Consider the following 25,176-nt stretch of genomic DNA (forward strand, 5'->3'; position numbering starts at 1 on the left):
CACAACCCTGGCGTTGCAAGCGCCATGCTCTACCAAGTGAGCTACAGGGGACCCTGAGCTCACGCCCTGGTAATCCGTCTGGCCCCGCGGCCTTGTAAATGTTGACCTGTTTAAAGGTCTTTCTCACATCAGCTATGGAGAGCGTGATCACACAGTCGTCCGGAACAGCTGGTGCTCTCATGCATGCTTCAGTGTTGCTTGCCTCGAATCGAGCATAAAAGGCATTTCACTCGTCTGGTAGGCTCGCGTCACTGGGCAGCTCGAGGCTGGGTTTCCCTTTGCAGTCCATAATAGTTTGCAAACCCTGCCACATCCGACCAGTGTCAGAGCCAGTGTAGTAGGATTCAATCTTAGTCCTGTATTGACGCTTTGCCTGTTTAATGGTTCGTTTGAGGGCATAGCGGGATTTCTTATAAGCATCCGGATTAGTGTCCCGCTCCTTGAAAGCGGCAGCTCTAGCTTTTAGCTCGGTGCGGATGTTGCCTGTAATCCACTGCTTCTGGTTGGGATATGTACGTACAGTGACTGTGGGGACGACGTCGTCAATGCACTTATTGATGAAGCCGGTGACTGAGGTGGTATACTCCTCAATGCCATTGGATGAATCACGGAACATATTCCAGTCTGTGCTAGCAAAACAGTCCTGTAGCGTAGCATCCGCATCATCTGACCACTTCCATATTGAGCGAGTCACTGGTACTTCCTGCTTTAGTTTTTGCTTGTAAGCAGGAATCAGGAGTATAGAATTATGGTCAGATTTGCCAAATGGAGGGCGAGGGAGAGCTTTGTATGCGTCTCTGTGTGTGAAGTAAAGGTGGTCTAGAGTTTTTTTTCCTCTGGTTGCACGTGACATGCTGGTAGAAATTAGGTAAAACTGATTTAAGTTTGCCTGCACTAAAGTCCCTGGCCTTAATTGGTCTACAAAATAAGCTACTGTTCATTCTACTAGTGATTGCTAATAGCTTTATCGAATACACTGTAGTTAAAAAATAAGGGTTTTATTACTTTGTATTCATCACGTGCCAGTTGTACTTTAGTCTCTTGGCACTTATACCAACGTGACTATAAACTACCAGCACTTTCACATAGGCCTATCCCTGTACGATCCGGAACATGGATCATTTAGGACCTGGATCCATGCTATAAAAGATACAAAACAATAGTTGTTGTTTATTAGCTGACTTACTGGGCTTATTGATTGTGTTCAGAGCATTTATGATGGAGTCGTATTTTTTGTTGGAGCTTCCTGATTGCTGAAAATATAAGAGACATTATCAGTATTATCAGAGAGTATCATCTATCAAATGTCATTAAACCCCATTTTCTCATGTTGTAGAAAGTTTGATAAGATTAAGCTGAAAAATACCTCATAAAAGAATCCAAGAACTCCAACCCCTGCAGGGTCTTTCAGAGCATCAGCCAAAGAGTTGTATTCCTCTTTTATATTTACTATATGAAGCTGAGGATATCAAGACATATCATTGACAAATATATTAAAGATTGCAATGCATGTGAACAGGAAAAAGTGTACGTAAATGTGATTGATGTATAATTACTGTACACATAATGTAGTTTACAAAAGTTAAATCAGAAAGGCTGGTCTGAATGCTAATTTAAATTCATCAAGTAAGTAGAACACAATTCACTTTGTTTCCTATTCTACAAGCATAGTGGGAATGAACACAAACATATTGTCACACCCTGATCTGTTTCACCTGTCTTTGTGCTCGTCTCCACCCCCCTCCAGGTGTCGCCCATCTTCCCCATTATCCCCTGTGCATTTATACCTGTGTTCTCTGTTTGTCTGTTGCCAGTTCGTCTTGTCAAGCTTACCAGCGTGTTTTTCGTACTCCTGTTTTCTTGAGCCGTTTCCTAGTTTTCCCAGTTATCATTCTGCCTGCCCTGACCCTGAGCCTGCCTGCCGTTCTGTACCGTTTGAAACGGCCCTGGACTACTGACCTCTGCCTTCCCCGACCCTGCCTGCCGCTCTGTACCTTACGGACTCTGCCCTGGACTACCGACCTCTGCCTGCCCTTGACCTGTCTTTTGCCTGCCCCGTTTATATAAAAATAATTTGAACTGTCTGCATCTGGGTCTTTTCCTGAGCCGTGATACGTATCATCATCAGCATAGCATCTTGCTTCTTCTTTTCTTTCCTATTAGCCATGTGCGGATTAATAATAACCTTAAGGCCCGTCATTGTAACTCCTTTCGATGCCAGCTGCCTAACATAGGTCTACCTGTCATCAGCATCTGGCTCCGAGGAGCAATCCCCAAACTATTCAATAAAATGTTATATTGCATTCTGTCTTTGTTGTCCATTCAGATAAGCCTGTACTCAAATTGAACTGTATCTAAAAGACCTAAAACTATGTGATAATCATAAATATCAGGAGTATGAAAATACATTGTTTATTATGGGAATGTTTCCTTTCATTTGGTCATCATACCTCCATGGGATATCGTTCTCCATCGATGGTATGTTCTGATCCAAGGCCTCCATCCTTGCCCAAGTGCAGGTGGAGCTGTACTGCCTTGTAAGGCATGGCCAGATCTCCACCCTGAACCTTCGCTGTGGCAGGCAGGTCCACTTGAACTGCAGAGAGATGAAAGCTTTAGTCCGTGTAAGAGGATATATGTGGAGTCCAAGGACCTTGCATGTACTGTACTATTGTAATGTTAAGCAAATGTTATGGAGCTTTGAGCTTAGATCAGATCTGTGAAATATCAAGGCATTGAGTGAGTGAATAGGCCTTGCTATTCGTGTTCAATACAACTACAATACACCATGCTGATATACTGTATCATTTGCAGGGGGGTTCTGTACTGTAAATGTAAATGCAGCATCTATATCAGGGGTTCCCAAACTTTTTTGGCCTACGACCCCATTTTGAAATCTGAAAATTCTCGCCACCCTAACCATGTGAAAAAAATTATGTAAATAACAGTCAATGTTTACTTTTTTATTTGGGGCTATGGCAGTCAATAGAAAAACATTGTAACAGTATTTATGATTGTCTTCTCAACTCACCATCACATAATTTTAATGTGGGGCTATGACAGTCAATTGCAAATGAGTCTGACATAATGTCTCTTACCTCACCACCACTAATGAGATGGGTGTGCTTGAGGCATGTCGCATCGGAGCTTCTCAAAGTCATGGGGCGTGGTCGACAGTACGCACCTCATCTCTGCTGTCACATCCAATCTGGATCGATATTTGGTTTTAATGCAGACGAGAGCAATGAATCCAGCTTCACACATATGAGCTGGCGAAAGGTACCATGAGTTTTAATGTTCAGAGGGAGACGGCAGGGTATTCCCTTTGAGTCAGGAACCAAAAGTTCCTTCATAGTGACTTGTGAATGCGTTGTCTGCAGCATTCGGTCACATGACAGCTCGATCAGCTGTTCAATTTCACTTACCGACATTTCAACTGAGCCAGGATCACACAGTCAAACGGATTGGGATGTAGGTCCCAAGGTGCTCTTCCAAGCGTTGGAGGTGATCCCACTTGTGTGGGACACTTACTGATGCTGTTTTCTGTTAGAAACATGCACAGCTGAGGGAAGGGGGCATGCTTAGCTTTTGAAAGACTCTCTCCACGAATAATTATTTCCTCTGAATCCACTGATTCGGTCACTCATTCATCTGTCTAATGTTTTTGTATTTCCCCTGCATGCTTGCATTCAGTTCGTTCAGTTTCCCAAATGTGTCTGTTACATAGGCAAGGAGACATTTTATTTTCAGTCAACCAAGTCAGTTTTTTTTTTTTACATCCATTGTGAATGACAACAGTTCCTCTCTCAATACAAAATATATTTCCAACACTCCCCCTTGATAACCACCAAGCCAAGGTGTGAAATAGAACATTGACATGCTCTGATCCCATATCCCCACATAGTTTTGTGAACAGGCCTGCGCGCAGTGGATGTGGTTTGATGTAGTTTACAATCAAAGTTACCTGCTGCAGTATATCTCAGAGTTCTGTGCTCAGCTCTTTTGGAGCCAGTTGCTCTCGGTGTTCATACAATGCGTCCATATGGCAGAGGGAGACACATTCATAACTAGAGTGCAGAGGCCTGCCCGCCGTCCCGTCATAGATGGAGCCCCATCTGTGCAAAAGCCCACCATTCGATCCCATGGAATCTGTTTTTCAGGAATATAGCCACGCAGCACACTGAACATCCCCTGTGCCGTTTCATGCTCGGGAATCGTGAGACAGAACAATATGTCCTCATGATTACCATCCCGGGACATGTATAGCGAACAAAAGTCAATGCATGGGCATCTCGGCCCTCACAGTTAACATCCATTTGGAGAGCATAAGCTGGGGAGTTTGAGTCGTTCAGTCAGAGTTTCCTCTTGATTGTTAGCAATAGCATAAATTATTTGTTTAACAGTGTTATCTGACAAATGTATTGATGTGAGTTTGTGTGCCTCTGCCTCCCCACACATTGATTTCACCATATCAATTACGGCCGGTAATATCAAAGTCTCTGCAATAGTGTGTGGTTTCATATGATAGCAGGCCTAGCCATGGCAACGGTGCAGCCTTCTCCCATGATCTAAGGGAGCTCTCTGGTTGAATTTTGTATTTTAGATTTGAATCATTTTCATATGAGGTTAACCACATTACAATGATTTTGAAATACAAAGATGATATTGTAATATATATTTTTCTTCAGGATTTTGTAAATTTTCCCGCGACCCCATTTTCATATTAGGCGACACCACATGGGGTCACGACCCCTTGTTTGGGAACCACTGATGTACACTACTGGTCAAAAGTGTTAGAACACCTACTCATTCAAGGGTTTTTCTTTATTTTTACTATTTTCTACATTGTAGAATAATAGTGAAGACATCAAAACTATGAAATAACACATGTGGAATCATGTAGTAACCAAAAAAGTGTTAAACAAATGAAAATATATTTTGTATTTGAGATTCTTCAAATAGCCCCCCCTTTGCCTTGATGACAGCTTTGCACACTCTTGGCATTCTCTCAACCAGCTTCATGAGGTAGTCCCCTGGAAAGCATTTCAATTAACAGGTGCCTTCTTAAAAGTTAATTTGTGGAATTTCTTTCCTTCTTAATGCGTTTGAGCAAATCAGTTGTGTTGTGACAAGGGTATACAGAAGATAGCCCTATTTGGTAAAAGACCAAGTCCATATTATGGCAAGAACAGCTCAAATAAGCAAGGGGAAACGACAGTCCATCATTACTTTAAGACATGAAGGTCAGTCAATCCGGAAAACTTCAAGAACTTTTAAAGTTTCTTCAAGTGCAGTCGCAAAAACCATCAAGCGCTATGATGAAACTGGCTCTCATGAGGACCGCCACAGGAATGGAAGACCCAGAGTTACCTCTGCTGCAGAGGATAAGTTCATTAGAGTTACCAGCCTCATTAATTGCAGCCCAAATAAATGCTTCACAGAGTTCAAGTAACAGACACATCTCAACATCAACTGTTCAGAGGAGACTATGTGAATCAGGCCTTCATGGTCGAATTGCTGCAAAGAAACCACTACTAAAGGACACCAATAATAAGAGACTTGCTTGTTGCAAGAAACACAAGCAATGGACATTAGACTGGTGGAAATGTGTCCTTTGGTCTGGAGTCCAAATTGAAGATTTTTGGTTCTTTGTGAGACGCGGTGTGGCTGAACGGATGATCTCCGCATGTGTATTTGCCACCGTAAAGCATGGAGGGGGAGGTGTTATGGTGCTTTGCTGGTGACACTGTCTGTGATTTATTTAGAATTCAAGGCACACTTAACCAGCATGGCTACCACAGCATTCTGCAGCGATACGCCATCACATCTGGTTTGGGCTTAGTGGGACTATCATTTGTTTTTCAACAGGACAATGACCCAACACACATCCAGGCTGTGTAAGGGCTATTTTACCAAGAAGGAGAGTGATGGAGCGCTGAATCAGATGACCTGGCCTCCACAATTCCCCGACCTCAACCAAATTGAGATGGTTTGGGATGAGTCGGACCGCAGAGTGAAGGAAAAGCAGCCAACAAGTGCTCAGCATATGTGGGAACTCTTTCAAGACTGGTGTAAAAGCATTCCAGGTGAAGCTGGTTGAGAGAATGCCAAGAGTGTGCAAAGCTGTCATCAAGGCAAAGGGTGGCTATTTGAAGAATCTCAAATATAAAATATATTTTGATTTGTTTAACACTTTATTGGTTACTACATGATTCCATGTGTTATTTCATAGTTTTGGTGTCTTCACTATTATTCTACACTGTAGAAAATAGTAAAAATAAAGAAAAACCCTTGAATGAGTAGGTGTTCTAAAACTTTTGACCAGTAGTGTATATAGAAACTTACCAGTGCGACCTTTGTTTGTGATGAAACTGTGGAAGGCCTCTTGGTACCCAGTGAATGTGAATGGTGTAAGGCGTCTGTCTGGTAGAGTTCTTCTCGTCACAATGTTAATGGGGGACTGGGCTCTTCTCCCACATGCCCCAGCAACAGTTGCCCAACCATCAGGTCCTTCACATGAGTAACGAGACAGCACATTGGTTATGTTTAAAGAACTTTGATTCCAATGGGTATTTTAGAATATGTACTGTATGTGTATAGTTTACCTATGCAGTTGCCACCACATGTAACCTGGGACTGGTAGCACCAATCTGGAGAAGGGATTTAAGGACATCATGGACCATCTTTTCCCATTGAATAAAATGTGAAGCTCAATTTTTTCCTATTAAATACAATGTCCCATTGACGTTGTCGTCAATACGTATTTTTCCATTAAATGCAATGTATTGATAACGTCATAGATTGTGAAGTTTTCCTTTTTGCATAAACGTAACAGGGTGACATTTTCCTATATCATGTTGGGATATTGTGGGGATCTATTTTCTCATAACTAGATGTGATGCCTAGCTTAGAAAGAATACATTAATGATTAAACATAATAGGTTTGTACTGTACTGATATATTGTTTAATATAACAAGCTGTGATTAATGTGGGGAACTGTTAGGGGGTAGGATGAGATAAGACTTGTGTCTCACATACATACACACACACTGCCTCTTTGTTAAACCGCTCAAGGACATGTGTTCTGCTACAAAGATGTCTGAGGTTGCTGACTCAAGACAAGTTGTGGAGATAACTACTAATGCCTGGCAACAGTGAAGCGCCAAGGGCCTGGGACCAGCCTGTGCGCCAACGATAGGCTGAGTAAGTCTAAACCACGCTCAGTCTCTACTCTTATAGGCCAGCAGGGAGCGGGAACTCTCTCTGTCAGAGTATTTAAAGAAGAACTTATAACAATGGCTCAGTTCTCTGACTGCCCTGCGTGGTTTTTCAGTGGGCCCGTATATACGAACATCATATTTACCATTCAAGTGTCTGCATTAATTAAAATACTAGTCTATTTTAGAAGACGTGTATTGACCTCTTTTTGTTCCTATACCAGATTTGAATTGACGCAACTTAACAATATCATGAATCATCCAATGGCATTTTAGTGTGCTCAAGATACAGCATAAATAAATTGTTTGAGTATTTCACTTCCTAAATTTAAAAAATATAAGATGTTGCAAAGTTCACTGTTATGGTCAACTTTGTCAATCAGATACAGACAGCTGTAAAGGAACACAATTTTAGTGGCTTTTGACAGACCATTACGAAGCGTTACCTGCCACATGTGATAGAAATGTATATGTCAAAAGCAGAGTTCTAAGATCCCACGGCAAACAACCAAAGAGGCAGGCCAAAGTACAATCCAAAGTTATTTATTATAAAAAAATTTTTACAACAATGACAATACACAGTATCACTATGGCCCGATTAGAAACATTTAAAAAGGGCTAGGATTTAGGGCTATAGGCTAACTATGAACACCGGGACAAATTTACACAACAGTTTATTTGTTCGTCCGGCTCGTTCGTTCAGCTCTACCTGAACAGGGTTCATTAGTTGACGGCTGGTTCGGTCATCAATGGCAGATTCGGTTGTTGATTGCTGCTTGCTGGGTGGTAGCGTTGGGTGTAGCCTCTGGCAGCTGCATCGGGCGTGTCCCCCATGTCTGTAGTCGTGGGGGACACAAAACATACGATTACAGCATGTACTGGCCAACAATTGGAGTCACACGCTGGAAATAAGCACTTTCCTTGATAGCGTTGTGATTTGTGTCGAGGTCGAGGGGTCCGCCGGTCCGAATGCCGTCCTGAAGGTAAATTCCAGTTCCTTTTGACTAGTTCTGGGGCGTGTTTAGCAATTTGTTTGGGGAGGGAGGAGGTGATAGGACATTGGCAACTGCTGTCTCAATGTCACTTTAGTCCATGCCAATCTGTGGAATCACTGCACACCATACAAGCAAGCAAAATAGTCCATGCGATTCAATTAGATTTCACACGTGAGAATGTAAGGAATTACAGTAAGTGAAAGGCAATCGTTGTATACGACACACAGTCGTTGTAAACAAAACTGTCATGTTCAAAACATATAGATGCAATGGTTGTAAAGATGGGGAGAGGTCTGTCCATAATAATGAGATGATCTGCTTTTTTGACACCACACTCCAAAAAGCAAGTCCTGCAGGCTCTAGTTTTGTCTTATCGTCCCTATTGTCCAGTTGTGTGGTGGAGTGCAGCAAGGAAAGACCTAGTTAAGCTGCAGCTGGCCCAGAACAGAGCAGCACATCTTGCTCTTCATTGTAATCAGAGGGCTTATATAAATACTATGCATGCCAGTGTCTCTTGGCTAAGAGTTGAGGAGGGACTGACTGCATCACTTCTTCTTTTTATAAGAAACATTAATGTGTTGAAAATCCCAAATTGTTTGCATAGTCAATCTACACACAGCTCTGACACACACACTTACCTCACCAGACATGCCACCAGGGATCTTTTCACAGTCCCCAAATCCAGAACAAATTCAAGAAAGCATACAGTATTATATAGAGCCATTATTGCATGGAACTCCGTTCCATCTCATATTGCTCAAATAAACAGCAAACCTGGTTTCAAAAAACAGATAAAGCAACACCTCACGGCACAACGCCTAGATAGTTTGTGTGTATGTATTGATATGTAGGCTACGTGTGCCTTTTGTATTTATTTTTACATTTATGTAGTTCTGTCCTTGAGCTGTTGTCTATTAATGTTCTGTATTATGTCATGTTTCATGTTTTGTGTGGACCACAGGAAAAGTAGCTGCTGCTTTTGCAACAGCTAATGGGGATCCTAATAAAATACCAAATACCAAATACACAGCACACGTGATTAAAAGGCACTCATAATATCAAATCAAATAATATGACTTGCTGATACGTTATAGAAAGAGAATGGCAGTCTCTAGTTTAGTAAGAGTCAGTGACATATTTCGAACATTTGATTCTCTTAGAAAGAAGTAGTTGAATTTCAAAATCATGTGTCTAATTCAGTAGTTTCATCACCACGTAGTGGGGTAAGCCTAGCTTTGATAAAATGAAAATGTTCCTCTCTTTCCTATTTGTATTTATTAAGGATACTCATTAGCTGCTGCCAAGGCAGGCAGCAGCTACTGATCCTGGGGTCCAGTAACATTAAGAAAGTTATATACAGTTTAAAATATTACGACATTACATTTCATAACACTTTACCCAATACATTTAGTGTGTTCCCTCAGGCCACTACTCCACTATCATATATTTACAATACAACATCCATGTGTACGTGTGTGTAGAGGGCGTGTCTTATCATGTGTATGTGTGTCTGTGCCTGTGTGTGTCTCTTCACAGTCCCCGTTGTTCCATAAGGTGTCCTTTTATCAGTTTTTTAAATCCGATTCTACTGCTTGCATCAGTTACCTGATGTGGAATAGAGTTCCATGTAGCCATGGCTCTATATAGTACTACACGCCTCCCATAGTCTGTTCTTGACTTGGGGATTGTGAAGAAACCTTTGGTGGCATGTCTTGTGGGCTATGCATGGGTGTCCGAGCTGTGTGCTAGTAGTTTAAACAGACAGCTCGCTGCATTCAGCATGTCAACACTTCTTACAAAAACAAGTAATGATGAAGTCAATCTCTCCTCCACTTTGAGCCATGAGAGACTGTTAGCTCTCCGTGTACATTTAAGGGACAGCTGTGCTGCCCTGTTCTGAGCCAATTTTAATTTTCCGAGGTCCCTCTTTGTGGCACCTGACCACTCGACTGAACAGTAGTCCAGGTGCAACAGAACTATAGCCTGTAGGACCTGCTTTGTTGATAGTGTTGTTCATTTATTTCTTGAGAAAACATAGCATATTTCCTTAAATTACAGGCTGTTTAGCTGATAATGTCTCTATAATTGACCATTTATATTTCAAACACACTGAGCATTTTCCTCCTGATTGATCTGCTACTGTGAGTCCCATCACTTCTTTGTTGTATTACATTTCAGCCAAAATGACTATTTAGATGTGCTTGCTGAAAGCATACGTCTTAGCATACTTAGCATCCTTCTTCTTCTTCTTCTTCTTCTTCTTCTTATTATTATTATTATTTGCCTTCCGCTGCCACCTGTAGGACCAAAACTGTAAAAGCTACCAAGACCAAAACAACTTAAAACGTGCAGGCTGACCATCCACAGGTTGCTTGAAATTATTTTGGATACTACTTATACTTTTCACACTACTACAACAACAACCACAATTATTGACCATGTCCATACTGTAGGGCCCAAAGAGCCTGCAACACAACCACAAAACTATTGACCACAACTACTGACCAAAACTACTGACCATAACTACTGACCACAACCACACAACTACTGACCACAACTACTGACCACAACCACACAACTACTGACCACAACCACACAACTACTGACCACAACTATCGACCACAACTACTGACCACAACCACTGACCACAACAACTACTGACCACAACTATCGACCACAACTACTGACCACAACTACTGACCACAACCACACAACTACTGACCACAACTACTGACCACAACCACTGACCACAACCACTGACCACAACAACTACTGACCACAACTACAGACCACAACCACACAACTACTGACCACAACTACTGACCACTGCACTAGCTCTGTTCCAGCTCTGATCCTGGGCGTGTCTAACTAGCTCTGATCCGCACTAGTGCGGTCTAGCTCTGGTCTGCACTAACTAGCTCTGGTCCAGGGCGTATATAATAGCTAGCTAGCTCTGGTCTGCACTAGCTGTGGTCAAGCTCTGATCTGCACTAACTAGCTCTGGTACAGGGTGTAGCTAGTAGCTAGTTAGATCTGATAATGCTAGCATTTGTCTAGCTCTTGTCCAGGGCGTACCTAGTAGCTAGCTCTGGTCCAGGGTGTAGCTAGTAGCTAGCTATTTAGCTCTGGTCCACATTAGCTCTGGTCTAACTCTGGTCCGCACTAACAAGCTCTAGTCCAGGGCATAGCTAGTAACTGGCTAAATCTGGTCTGCACTAGTTCGGGTCTGCACTATCTTTGATCCAGCTTGGCAAAAATGCTTGATTTGCTGAGGCAATTCTAACATTATGCATGGCAATATGTGATGATTTTGTCATGAAAATGCATTGAAGAGGGAAAAGGTTTGATTTATGTGGTAAAGGTGCGGTGATTGGTTGAATTTGCAGCCCTCTTTTTGTACTGTGGTGATGGGTCAGTTTCATGCGATATTGTAATGATTTGACTGTTTTATGTGGAAATAGTGTGGTGATTGGTCAAATTTGCAAGCCCTCACATAACATACGGGGAATTGTTGATTTTACAAAAATCACGGAATCCTGGAGGGACTGACTGCTACCATACATTACTATTATCCCACTATAACCCAGTATGATAACTCCTACAAACCACCCCAACATAGGTCACTAACCCTAACTATGAAAACCCTATTACTGCCATTACTGCTACTACTGCCTTTACTACTGCAGTCACTACCACTACAACTTGTGGAAATGACATTTTCTAGTTTGTTATAGGCTTTGGGGTTTTGCTCGATTTCGTTTTTTGCTTTTGATTTCAAGGTTGGTGCTGTTTGGGTGGGCTTGCCCTGATTGTCACCTCGTTAGTCAGTCGTTCGTTTTTAAGAGCAACTGGCCCAGCGCTCCAAGGGGCATGAAAGATGTTGGAAGTGCTTGACTTGGCCCTTGGCCTTAAATTGTACCAATTAGTTTTTCTTGGTTGCCCATGCTATTTCAATAATAACTCATTAGATTTTTCCATTGTGTTAATGATGGCGGATTGATTGATATCCACGATTTTAGTATACATTTTTTAAAGATGAGTGATGAGAAGAGAATCGTCCAGCTCATCTCACTACACCCCCATATGCCATGTCTTGAAATATGCAGGCAGATGGATTAAAAGTACGTTTACATTGTAATACTTCTGACAGCCAACTTTCTAGCTCTGCCCATAACTTTTGGACTTTATAGCATTCCCAGAAAGAATGGATTATCAGTAGTGGTGTGTGTGTAAAATCACTTGGGAAGCCAAGCCAGAAACAAAAAGCCATATTACAACCTATTTGTGATTATTATCGTATCTGAAGATTATGCCTTTGTTAAATGTTTTTCATGACGAAATGGAATGTTGGTTGTTAGTATAATGTAACATATAATAGACAGGAAGTGTATTGTAAACTGGCCAGCAGAGGGAGCCATCTTGTTGCATTGGTTATAAATAGGGGTGCACGAAGAAGATAGGTCAGAGCAGACATCAGAATTGGACGACACTACTGCTCTCCGGGTGTCATGTCACCTGTTACTCATGCTGAAGCTTATGATCTGAATAAATCTTATGATCGACGTTCAGTATGAGCAGACTCCTTGATTGACGGTAACACCTACGAATAACATACACTACATAATGGAGGCTCCGCTGAGATATTGATTGCATCGTTATTGGTCCCTTTCCTGGATTCGTGAGTTGACTATTGTTCAAGCCGGCTAAAAGGTGAGATTATTCACAAACTTTGGACACCAGTCATTTTGTTGATTGGGGAGAGGGCTTTGACGGTGCACAGTTAAAAGTACTTGGGTCGTTATTGAGGTATGGTGTTGCTGTTAACTGGGAGTCTGAACGAAAATATTCTAAATTTGGTTGATGTGTAAACGCTGTTTACAACAATGGATTGTACAAATGGATTGGTAGAGAATAATGTTGGAATACGTATGCATTTTTTAGGGCACCGTGAATACGGAAAAGACCTCGAAACGAGGCGACTTGTAATAATAATTATTATTATTATTAAGTGGGCTACAAATCCTGTGTTAAGTGGTAGGCTTTGGCAGGTTGATTTCTTAAGCGGAAATTATGAAGTGAATTGGTGTATTTATGTTATATTCCGCCTCTGGTCGACGGGAAATTGGTTTGGGGTTGACCTCTGGATATGAGATTCATCTTTCAAGGCAGCATAAAGTTAGACGGGGATATTACTGATAGACAATGATTTGGCCACGGTGCAGGATATTGATTTGTGTTGTAGGCCGCTGTTGGCTAGAGGCTGAAGCTAAGGCTGGATTGTTTCAGGCCACGTGGTGCCTCGTTGCTAAGGCTTGATTGTATGGTTCGGGTCACGTGGTACATCGTGGCGAAATGCTAAATGCTAAGGCTTGAGGCTAATTTTTGTAAGGCTAAAGTGTGAATCAGGCTACATCATGGTGGCTGGATGCTAGTGTTAATTGTGTTTTGTGTCACGATGTACCGTAGGCTAAGCTAACTGCTAAGGTTGAAGGCTAATTGTGTTGCGTGCTGCATGCTAACGTATCCTTAGAGATTCCGTTGCGACGGGTGAAAGTCTCTTAAACTTGTTTATGTGTTTGTAAGTCAGGTTGTATGTTTTGTGAGCGCTGTTAAATGTTGTTTGACTATAGGGGACATGGGAAGTTACAGCTGGCTGTTATTCTTTCTGTTTGGGGAGAGAGGAGAGAATCATTCTTTCATGGGGAAACGTATTTTTGAATGGTTGTGCGCATGCGTTTAATTTTGCGACACTACACTACAGAAAGGGGAGTTTAGGACACGAGATTAGGACACGTTTTGGTTTATGGCACTAAATCTACGACATGCGGTCGACGAAACAAAATGGTGGCGTAAGGTCATATGTTTGTTTGGGGTTTCTTGTTCAGGGGTTTAAGGGCTACCGGAAGAGAGAGGTGAACACGACTCTTTTAAAATCGTTAAAGTAACTGTTATGTGAACGTTAAACTATTTGGCGAGATGTAGTACATTTATAGATCAAATATATGTTGACGGAGTATAATTAATTAAAATAAGACTATTAAAATTAAATGAAATGTTTTGGAGCGATCTATGTAATAAATGATATTTGCGCATGCGTGGGATTCTGCAAAACAACACATGGGGGCTGCAGGGAGACGGAGAAACACACAGACAGAGAGATTTTAGCACGAGTATTCTAGTTTAAAGATTGGTTGAAGATGAAACTTGCTTTGTAGCCTATTGAATTTATAAATTAGATATATGGTAGCGGATTATAATACATTTAATTAAAGAATTAAATAACGGATTAAAATAAAAATAAAAGGTTTTGGAGCGATTTATTTAATTCTGAGTTTAGTCTTAGAGTGAATAATGTAGAACGAATGAATATTGAATGGTTGGAAATACTCAGTGACTGCATTAACGACTAAAATGTTATGTTGTGTCTCTGTTCTTCTGTCATATGAGAGGAACGCTAAGTGAGAGGAGTGAGGAGATACAGGAAGTGATCACGTCACGTGGCAGAGGATCAAGTCAAAAAGGGTTTGGTACTGATTATGGTTACAAAATCTTTCCCTAACAGGATATGTGATGTTATGACGATTTTACAAGGGGCTTGGCAAATTCTATTTCAATAAAAGTTACATTTTGGAAGCTATGTGCATCACTGGGCTGGATTGCAGTTCGATTGGAAATCAGGTACTGACATTATTCTTTAAATTTATGATAATTAGAGCTAATGGAGCAAGGGGTTATGGGAATTGGAGTATTGTAGTATTGAAGGTAAGGCTTTGGTTATGGGTATTTTAGTCTGAAGATGACTAACTTGCATTTACTGGCAGTTGATGGGCTGTGGTAATATACTAGGAATAGGAATTGGGGTTAATTATTCAGGATGGTTAATGGATTTGTTTAGGTTATATTAACAATTTTAGGGGGGAAGTCTATAACTTAAATAGTCTAAAATAGGATAGTTCACAATAAAGGAATATAAAGGGCTTGATATAGGGGGAAATTGATTAAAATAGTCATTTTTTAATCAAAGTAGACTAGTGTTAGGAGAGACTAATGGCAGAAGTTAGTACCCCTTTCTCACACATGGATTCAGCAGAAAGACATCATCCAGCAGGGTGATTATGGCATCAGAGATGAAGACGAATATGAGCAGAAACAACGATGAAGATGAATCCAGAAGAAGGAAAGAAAATCGGGATGTCTGGGAACTTAAGGAGAAGAGGATGATGATGATGAGAGGTCATGGGTGGAGGTGACTCTGTGATCAGAAGGAAGTGACTCTGTGATCAGAAGGTGGCAAGAGAGGAAAGAAGAAATGGATACTAGAGATTTGATCTCTGATGAAAGTTGAAGGTACAAGAGAGGAAAGACGAAATGGAGAAATGGAAGTAACATGACTGGATGAAGACCTCAAGAATTGAAGGAAAAGAATAATACAGTGAGGCTAAAGGAAAGGCCACTGGTAAGAAGATGATATTTCAAGAACAGAACTTAGAAGATAATCGTTTGAAGAATACTGATAGGTCCACAACGAGAAGAAACGGACGAAGAAAACTCTATCAAATACAACTTATAACTGGTGGTGGAGAAGAAGAAAATAAGTGTTGGTTATGAAGAATCAGAGTGAATCAAATCAACAATCACTGTTACAGCTTTAACTGAACAATATCAAAGGCAATTGTACCAACCAAGGGGGGACCAGATGTTCCATATAGACTGTCAGTTTCTGGACAGACACAGAATTGGAGAAGAAGAAACAGAGGAAGATCAACGAGCAAGTGAAGATCACCTGTGCTTCAGGTGAACACTAAATATTCTAGAGTGCCGAGAATATTCGGAAGGGGTGCATTGCTGAGAGCCTTGATTAGAGAAGAAGAGAAAATAGCTAACAGTTGAAACCACTGACCATTAGAAGTGATAGTGAATAGGGGAAAACTTATCTGGGTTCAGTCTAAAGAGGTTAAACATATCACTCTGTAAAGTAAACTAATTAGGATAGGGATTTGAGGTAGTAAAACAGTTTAAATACTCTTAGGGAATCAATTGAGCTCTGCTATAGAAGTCAAATAGGAATTAAAAGAGACAATATACCAATGACATTGTGGGAAGAGATGCATGGTGTAAATTGAAGTATTCAATCAGAGGCACAATAGACGACTGACTGTCTGGGAGACTATTTTAAGAAGTAGGGTTTTTGGGGAGTCATTTGCTTAAAAGATAAATATCATAGGAAGGATGATAATGTATTAGATTGCCTGTTAGACAATCTGTTTGGGAAATAAACTTAATAGGGGTGACTGTTATTTTGGGTTACATTCTTACACTAAGAGATTTGAGGTTAGGCTAAAAGGTGTTTAGTCGGTTTTGCCAAGTCTGTGTGTAATGAGTCAGAAGCAGGTGGGGAATTTTCCAATCACATATTCTAAAATTTGGTGGTAAGAGATTTTGTCAATAGATCAGGGGAAAAGGTTTTAAATGTTATGAGAGAAAAGATTAGATTAAAATAGGTTAGGAGAACTAGGGGTGAAGGAACTCTGAGACAGTAAGCTAAGTTTCAAAGTTAGTAGTAAGACAGAGAGAGAACAGTGAGGAAGGACATTTTAACGTTTAGTGGGAAGATAGGGGAGGAGTTTAGATCGGTTAGGAGCAGATGCATTGAGAAAGTATGTGTTGCTGAATGATTTGAGGGTGATTGAGTATCTATATTTACAGTTTCCAGTAGGGAGATCAAGGTCATTATAGGTGTATTGTGTTATAATCAGGAGGTTTAAAGTTTAGAGGTAGAACTGAAAGGGGGAAAAGGTGACACTAGTGGTGATAGATGGAAGTACAAGCAAAGACCATTTTTTTTCCTTTGGGGAAAACTAGGAGTAACTAAGGACATTAACACTTCAGTCTATTATAACAACAGGGAGAAGCAATTTAACTCTTTCAACATTGATAGGGATTAAAGTCATAAACATATTGCATTTGATTATAAGGGAACCAATACAGCACCAATTTTAGGGGGAAAAATACTTATTAGGGTTTAAGATGGGGACGTTTCTCTCATATGGAGAGATAATTATGGAGAATAAGTATTGTTATCAGGACCAGGAGTAGAAGGAGGTATAGTTTGGAATAGGGTTAGGAGTGACTGTTCACTTATGTTGCGTAATATTATAGAGAAAGGTTAGGGAGAATATATGTGTACTTATTTAGGGCAAGCATTAGAATTTGTTTCGGTTAGGAATTATTGGTTACGGGCAATGTAATTCATAAAGTAACGCTTATAATGGAAGATTTGAAGTCTGTGGAAGTTTTCACAGTCATTGAGGGAGTTCAGGAGGAGTAGAACTGAATGGACAGTAGTCACTCCAACAGTGAATAATACACATAGGATAATGGGAAATTTTGCACTAGAAGTAATTAGGGTTAATACAGCAGCTAAATCAACTACTTTAATGGTAACTTTGGAAGGGATTAATGATACGATGGTAATAGCAAATGTAGGAAGGATGACAACAACTTTTCTGAAATTGAAGGAGGCAGCAAGAGAGACTCAGGGGTTTAGGTTATTACGAATAGGGTTAAAAAAGGAGAGCCGATATTAATAGAAACAATATAGATTAATCTGAAATGGAGAATAGAGATTCGTCATGGAAGCTACAGTATGGGGTCTTTTGATTTTGATGACGGAGGGGGGGGGCATCTGATCAGTGCTGCTCGTTCCTCTGTTGTGAAAATTAGAGATAGATTAACTCATTCTGTAAGAATCAGTGAGGAATCTTGAGGGTCCATGTCTGTTGAGAATTCCATCCAGGACCTGTTAGACGGTTGCGCAGCCTCTGTCAGGTGTGGATCAGTTTTGAGCTTTGTCATAACTGTGGAATTGGCAACAGTCATTGACAGATAAAATTAAGTTGTTGTCAAAACAGTAGGGTTTAAGTGTTCTTGGGTAAATGGATTACCCTATGGGAATTGTTAGATGTGAAGTCAGGTAACAGTGGAAACCTTAAGTATTCAGGTGAAATATTGAGGGATAAAAGTCTAATAAAACATATGAGGTAAGGGGTATGTTTATGGAAAGATCAGATTGGGATGTTAGATGATAACTTTGGATAAGTATGACCTTAAGGGTAGTAATGACAAATAATAGGTTACTTTTTATATATCAGGTAGTAAGAAGAGCAGGACTTTGAGGGTTAAAAGATTAGCTTTTGACTGACAAGGTGACTATGGGAATTTTAGAGGATAAGGGGAAATTATGATAGAGTATATTCTTACCCTATGGGGATAGGATGTTGTTACAGGTCAACGTTGAAGCTTCCATATGAGGTTTTACCATTATAAGAGGGATAGCATTGGACACAGCTAAATCTAGGATTAAAAGGGTGACATTACATTTACATTTTAGTCATTTAGCAGACACATGGCGACATGTCATAGTCTTCAAGCCTATCATTGAAGAATAAGTTTAAGGGAGAAGGGGGGACTTCATTCATGGTATGGTGTAACATTTGGGAAGATAATATTGATAAATATTAGTGTATTACTGTGAGTCCAGATAGTTCAGATAATATCACGAGTGTTATAGATGCTTTGAAGATTATAAGGGAGGCATTTGAAAGGATTTGGTTGCAAAATCAGTTGGGGCAGTGATGGGGTACATTTTAAGGCACTGTGTAATATGTTACTGACTTTTGAGAAAGTTATGAGATTGAGATAGGTTGGAGAAGTGGTGCCTGGAGGCAACACTCAGATGCCATTGTTGACTGTTCCGGATCTGGACGAAGAGGGACAAGTGGCCTACTGATGGATAAATATCATTTTGGATTATTTGATGATTTGTCAAATTGTTTTTTCAATATTAGTATGATTTTTAGTATGATTTATGAATCAAAGGGGGGGATGGATAATGTGATTCATGCATCATTTATATATCATTTTTAGATTGTTAGTGGATATTGATGTTTAATTTGAAAATGTTGTTTTGCAAAAGATACTGTTTGGTCGGTTATTTTCTTGTCATTCCAGAAGTATGTGGGAGAACATGTGGAGATTGGAATACTCAAACAAAGACAATATGAAGGGACAATATGACTGGAGGAGATGAAACAAGGATGGTGTGGCTGATTCCATCATCAACAAGTCCATTGGAAGAGGACACTACAGGAAGAGGAAGTGTAGTGGACTACATTCCAGTGTCTGCAATGAAATATAGATATGTGTAATACATAATTGGGTCATATTCTTAGGTATTGATTTTAGTAGAATTATGTTTGATGTTATTGAATGCAGATGAGGATCGTAGATGCTTTTGTTTATTTCGATGGGGTTAGGGACAGAGGTTTAAGCAGGGAGAGATTCCCTTTCAGGTCCTATGGGTTGACCAGCCTGAGAGTGGATATTTATGGATAGGATTTTGTTTACATGGGTATTTAATTACATCATAGTTTCAAATGCATTTACATGAGTTATGAGGTTATCTGGAGTACCGACGGTGGTTGCCTGGGGCAGAGGAACGGTGAGAGAATTTTACTGTCTTGATTGATATGGATGGATGGCTGCTGGACAGTTTTTCGCTCTCACACTCCATAGAGATATATTCATAATTCATAGTAATGTATTTACACTCCATAAAGCGTTATTCATAATTCATAGTAATGTGTTCACACTCCATAGAGATATATTCATAATTCATAGTAATGTATTTACACTCCATAAAGAGTTATTCATAATTCATAGTAATGTGTTCATACTTCATAAACAGTTGTTCATATGTCATAGTAATGTATTCACACTTCATAAACGGGTATTTCATAGAAAGGTATTTACACTCTAGAGGAGAATGTTTTTGGGTTTAAGGTTAAGAATATTCAATGAGATAAATGGTTAATAGTCATAATCTTATTCTGTTTGTTTTCGAGACGTTTATTTCGTCTCGAAAGGGGGGAATATCGTATCTGAAGATTATGCCTTTGTTAAATGTTTTTCATGACGAAATGGAATGTTGGTTGTTAGTATAATGTAACATATAATAGACAGGAAGTGTATTGTAAACTGGCCAGCAGAGGGAGCCATCTTGTTGCATTGGTTATAAATAGGGGTGCACGAAGAAGATAGGTCAGAGCAGACATCAGAATTGGACGACACTACTGCTCTCCGGGTGTCATGTCACCTGTTACTCATGCTGAAGCTTATGATCTGAATAAATCTTATGATCGACGTTCAGTATGAGCAGACTCCTTGATTGACGGTAACACCTACGAATAACATACACTACATTATTCAAGTCATAAGCACTTAGTTATTATCATAATGTTTTATTAATGCTTTATCAGTACAGTTTTGATGTTGAGGGAATATCTGTCCTTATAGATGCCTCTATCCAACAAAGAGAGGGCTGCAAGGTTCAGGGCCCAGAAGAACTCAGATCCTCTAGTTAGGGAAGAGTGGCTTCTGAGCAGAAAAGCAAGGAATTATAGTGGTCATTCAGTTAGCTAAGTGACAAGTGCAGTTCAGTAACCAGCAAACCTGAATTAAGACTAAGTTCAATTAGGTTCACACTCATTTTCAGTAGGCTAGATCTTTTAGGTAATCAATACAATGTATGAGTGTCAGGCTAAGCTGTGGGCGATTTACTCAAAGTTTGTTTCAATAGCATTTAGGAAATATTCATGTAATGGAAGTAATTTTGACTATAGCCTGCACTATATCTCTATAATTATATTAGTCTTGTGTTTAGCTACCACAGACTTAAGGAGGATGGGCATATAGACCATCGCCCAGTTAGGGAGATGACGACCTCTGCAGCTGAAAAGAGAAGGGATAAATGGAGGGAAAACCAGAGGAGTCGGAGGGAAAAATTGAGGCAGATGCATGCTGTGATGAACCTCACTCCAGTGTCCATGGATGGTGACCATCTTGAGGAGCACCCTGAGCAACATCTACAAGAGCCACAAGCTCAACAGCAGCACCCACCTCAGCCCTCAACTCCACAGCCAAGCCAACAACCTTCACAGCACCCACCTCATTCCTCAACTCCACAGCAAAGCCAACAACCTTCACAGCACCCACCTGAGAAGCCACCAACAGAGCAGGGACAACCACTTACAGTTGGGAAAAAAAGTATTTAGTCAGCCACCAATTGTGCAAGTTCTCCCACTTAAAAATATGAGAGAGGGCTGTAATTTTTATCATAGGTACACGTCAACTATGACAGACAAATTGAGAAAAAAAAATCGAGAAAATCACATTGTAGGATTTTTAATGAATTTATTTGCAAATTATGGTGGAAAATAAGTATTTGGTCACCTACAAACAAGATTTCTGGCTCTCACAGACCTGTAACTTCTTCTTTAAAAGGCTCCTCTGTCCTCCACTCGTTACCTGTATTAATGGCACCTGTTTGAACTTGTTATCAGTATAAAAGTGTCACGATCGTTATGAGATGAAGCGGACCAAGGCGCAGCGTGATAAGCGTACATTCTTTATTGCGTACACCCACGAACCAAAACAATAAACAAACGATATGTGAAGTCCTAGGTTAATAACACAAACCTTAACGGAACAAGATCCCACAACCTAACCTGCCAAAAGGCTGCCTAAGTATGGTCCCCAATCAGAGACAACGAGCTACAGCCGTCTCTGATTGGGAACCACCCTGGCCAAACATAGATATAAACGATCTAGATCAAAAACCAATGAAAACTAAACATAGAAAATCCACACCCTGGCTCAACAATTAAGAGTCCCCAGAGCCAGGGCGTGACAGTACCCCCCCCCCCCCCCCCCCCCCCCAAAGGCGCAGACTGCGACCGCGCCACACCAACACAACAGGGTAGGGGCCGGGTGGGCATTCCGCCTCGGAGGCGGATCCGGCTCCGGGTGTGACCACCACTCTCTCTCTACCCCCCCCGTTGCGCCCCTGGTCTGGTCTGGCCCCGCTGGCCGGAGCTGGACTGGACACCGGTGGAGCGGATTGCTCTGGCGCCGGAGTGGAGCAGCTGACCGGTGCCGGACCAGACACCGGTGGAACAGGCATGGGCCGTGCCGGGCTGACGACGCGCACCCCTGGCTTGGTGCGGGGAGCAGAAACGGGCTGGACTGGGCTGACGACGCGCACAACTGGCTTGGTGCGGGGAGTAGGAACGGGCCGGACTGGGCTGACGACGCGCACCACTGGCTTGGTGCGGGGAGCAGGAACGGGCCGGACTGGGCTGACGACGCGCACCACTGGCTTGGTGCGGGGAGCTGGAACGGGCCGGACCGTACTGGGAACACACATCACTGGCCTTGTGCGGGAATCAGGAACGGGCCGGACCGGACTGGTGACACACACCACTTGCTTGGTGCGAGGAGCGGGACTGGGTTTCCTTCTAAACCTCCGCTCCCTCTGCTGCCTAACCAGTTCCTCTCGCCGTGCCTCTACACTCTCCTTCTGCTCCCTCTGCACCAATGACCCCCTTAATCTGGCGGCGTCCTCTGCTAACCGGCTGAACCGCTCTATCGCGGCCTCCTGCTGCCTCGTCGTCCACGGCGTGAGCCCCCCCCTAAAAAATTATTGGGCTTGTCTCTCCCCCGTGATCATAGCCTCCATCCCTCTCGCCAGACTCTCTCTCCTCTCCTCCCAAGTCTATCCTCTCTCCTCGTCACGCTGCTTGATCCAGTCGAGGTGGGATCTTCTGTCACGATCGTTTTGAGATGAAGCGGACCAAGGCGCAGCGTGATAAGCGTACATTCTTTATTGCGTACACCCACGAACCAAAACAATAAACAAACAATACGTGAAGTCCTAGGTTAATAACACAAACCTTAACGGAACAAGATCCCACAACCTAACCTGCCAAAAGGCTGCCTAAGTATGGTCCCCAATCAGAGACAACGAGCTACAGCCGTCTCTGATTGGGAACCACCCTGGCCAAACATAGATATAAACGATCTAGAACAAAAACCAATGAAAACTAAACATAGAAAATCCACACCCTGGCTCAACAATTAAGAGTCCCCAGAGCCAGGGCGTGACAAAAAGACACCTGTCCACAACCTCAAACAGTCACACTCCAAACTCCACTATGGCCAAGACCAAAGAGCTGTCAAAGGACACCAGAAACAAAATTGTAGACCTGCACCAGGCTGGGAAGACTGAATCTGCAATAGGTAAGCAGCTTGGTTTGAAGAAATCAACTGTGGGAGCAATTATTAGGAAATGGAAGACATACAAGACCACTGATAATCTCACTCGATCTGGGGCTCCACGCAAGATCTCACCCCGTGGGGTCAAAATGATCACAAGAACGGTGAGCAAAAATCCCAGAACCACACGGGGGGACCTAGTGAATGACCTGCAGAGAGCTGGGACCAAAGTAACAAAGCCTACCATCAGTAACACACTACGCCGCCAGGGACTCAAATCCTGCAGTGCCAGACGTGTCCCCCTGCTTAAGCCAGTACATGTCCAGGCCCGTCTGAAGTTTGCTAGAGTGCATTTGGATGATCCAGAAGAGGATTGGGAGAATGTCATATGGTCAGATGAAACCAAAATATAACTTTTTGGTAAAAACTCAACTCGTCGTGTTTGGAGGACAAAGAATGCTGAGTTGCATCCAAAGAACACCATACCTACTGTGAAGCATGGGGGTGGAAACATCATGCTTTGGGGCTGTTTTTCTGCAAAGGGACCAGGACGACTGATCCGTGTAAAGGAAAGAATGAATGGGGCCATGTATCGTGAGATTTTGAGTGAAAACCTCCTTCCATCAGCAAGAGCATTGAAGATGAAACGTGGCTGGGTCTTTCAGCATGACAATGATCCCAAACACACCGCCCAGGCAAAGAAGGAGTGGCTTCGTAAGAAGCATTTCAAGGTCCTGGATTGGCCTAGCCAGTCTCCAGATCTCAACCCCATAGAAAATCTTTGGAGGGAGTTGAAAGTCTGTGTTGCCCAGTGACAGCCCCAAAACATCACTGCTCTAGAGGAGATCTGCATGGAGGAATGGGCCAAAATACCAGCAACAGTGTGTGAAAACCTTGTGAAGACTTACAGAAAATGTTTGACCTGTGTCATTGCCAACAAAGGGTATATAACAAAGTATTGAGAAACTTTTGTTATTGACCAAATACTTATTTTCCACCATAATTTGCAAATAAATTCATTAAAAATCCTACAATGTGATTTTCTGGATTTTTTTCCCTCATTTTGTCTGTCATAGTTGACGTGTACCTATGATGAAAATTACAGGCCTCTCATCTTTTTAAGTGGGAGAACTTGCACAATTGGTGGCTGACTAAATACTTTTTTCCCCCACTGTACTTAATCAACCCCAAAGATAAGTGATGTAGAGAAGATATCCAGGCGATGCACGCAGTTGGGTAAAGAAAAGGCACAGTTGAAGCAACAAATTATCAGACTTAAAATGCAACTTGCACAGTCAACAAGAAAATGTGAGAAAATGAGAGAATATGCAAAGAAGGGAAAAAGAGAACTGTCAGTAAGAAATACAAGCAAAGAGGGAGAAAGAAACTGGCAGCAGAAAAGAAGGCACAGGTCACTCAATTCCTGTGTAGGGATGAAAATAGCAGACTTCTGCCTGGGAAGAAAGACACCGTAACGAGGCACAAAGAGAAAGTTCAGAGAGGAGTCCTTCTCAAAGTTGTTGTTACAGTGAGGTATAACTAGCTCTGCCTGAAGTGAACACCACATGGCAGCAATGGAAAAGAGAGAAGACCAGCGATGAAGGAAATAATAAAAAATAAAAAAATAAGACAGGAACATGGTAGGATCTGAACAGAATCCTGAATTAAAAACTCAACCTGCTTGCCAAGCACCATTTCATAGGCTTCATCAAGTTGAGAAGTGCCAAAATCTTAAGGAAAACATTGGTGACAATGAGGTAGTTGTTCACATGGACTTCTCAGAAAACTATGCATGTAAATTGCACACAGAGGTTCAGGCTTTCCATTCTGTAGGGAGCAGAAAGCAGGCCGC

General features: G+C 41.6%; 1 protein-coding gene across 1 annotated transcript in view; it reads right to left on the bottom strand.

Moving 5' to 3' along the window:
* Positions 1-25,176, bottom strand: part of LOC311105409 (carbonic anhydrase 4-like) — a gene marked incomplete at both ends in the record, with an annotated part of 40,496 nt that overhangs the window by 5,540 nt on the left and 9,780 nt on the right. Inside the window, 5 exons of the mRNA XM_084147560.1 lie at positions 1,187-1,253; positions 1,367-1,459; positions 2,451-2,596; positions 6,346-6,510; positions 6,606-6,650. Coding sequence (XP_084003686.1) covers positions 1,187-1,253; positions 1,367-1,459; positions 2,451-2,596; positions 6,346-6,510; positions 6,606-6,650 — 516 coding nt within the window. The remainder of the gene's footprint in view (positions 1-1,186; positions 1,254-1,366; positions 1,460-2,450; positions 2,597-6,345; positions 6,511-6,605; positions 6,651-25,176) is intronic.

This window comes from Coregonus lavaretus, assembly GCF_964263955.1.
Source record: "Coregonus lavaretus genome assembly, chromosome: 30".
NCBI classification, from domain to species: Eukaryota; Metazoa; Chordata; class Actinopteri; order Salmoniformes; family Salmonidae; genus Coregonus; species Coregonus lavaretus.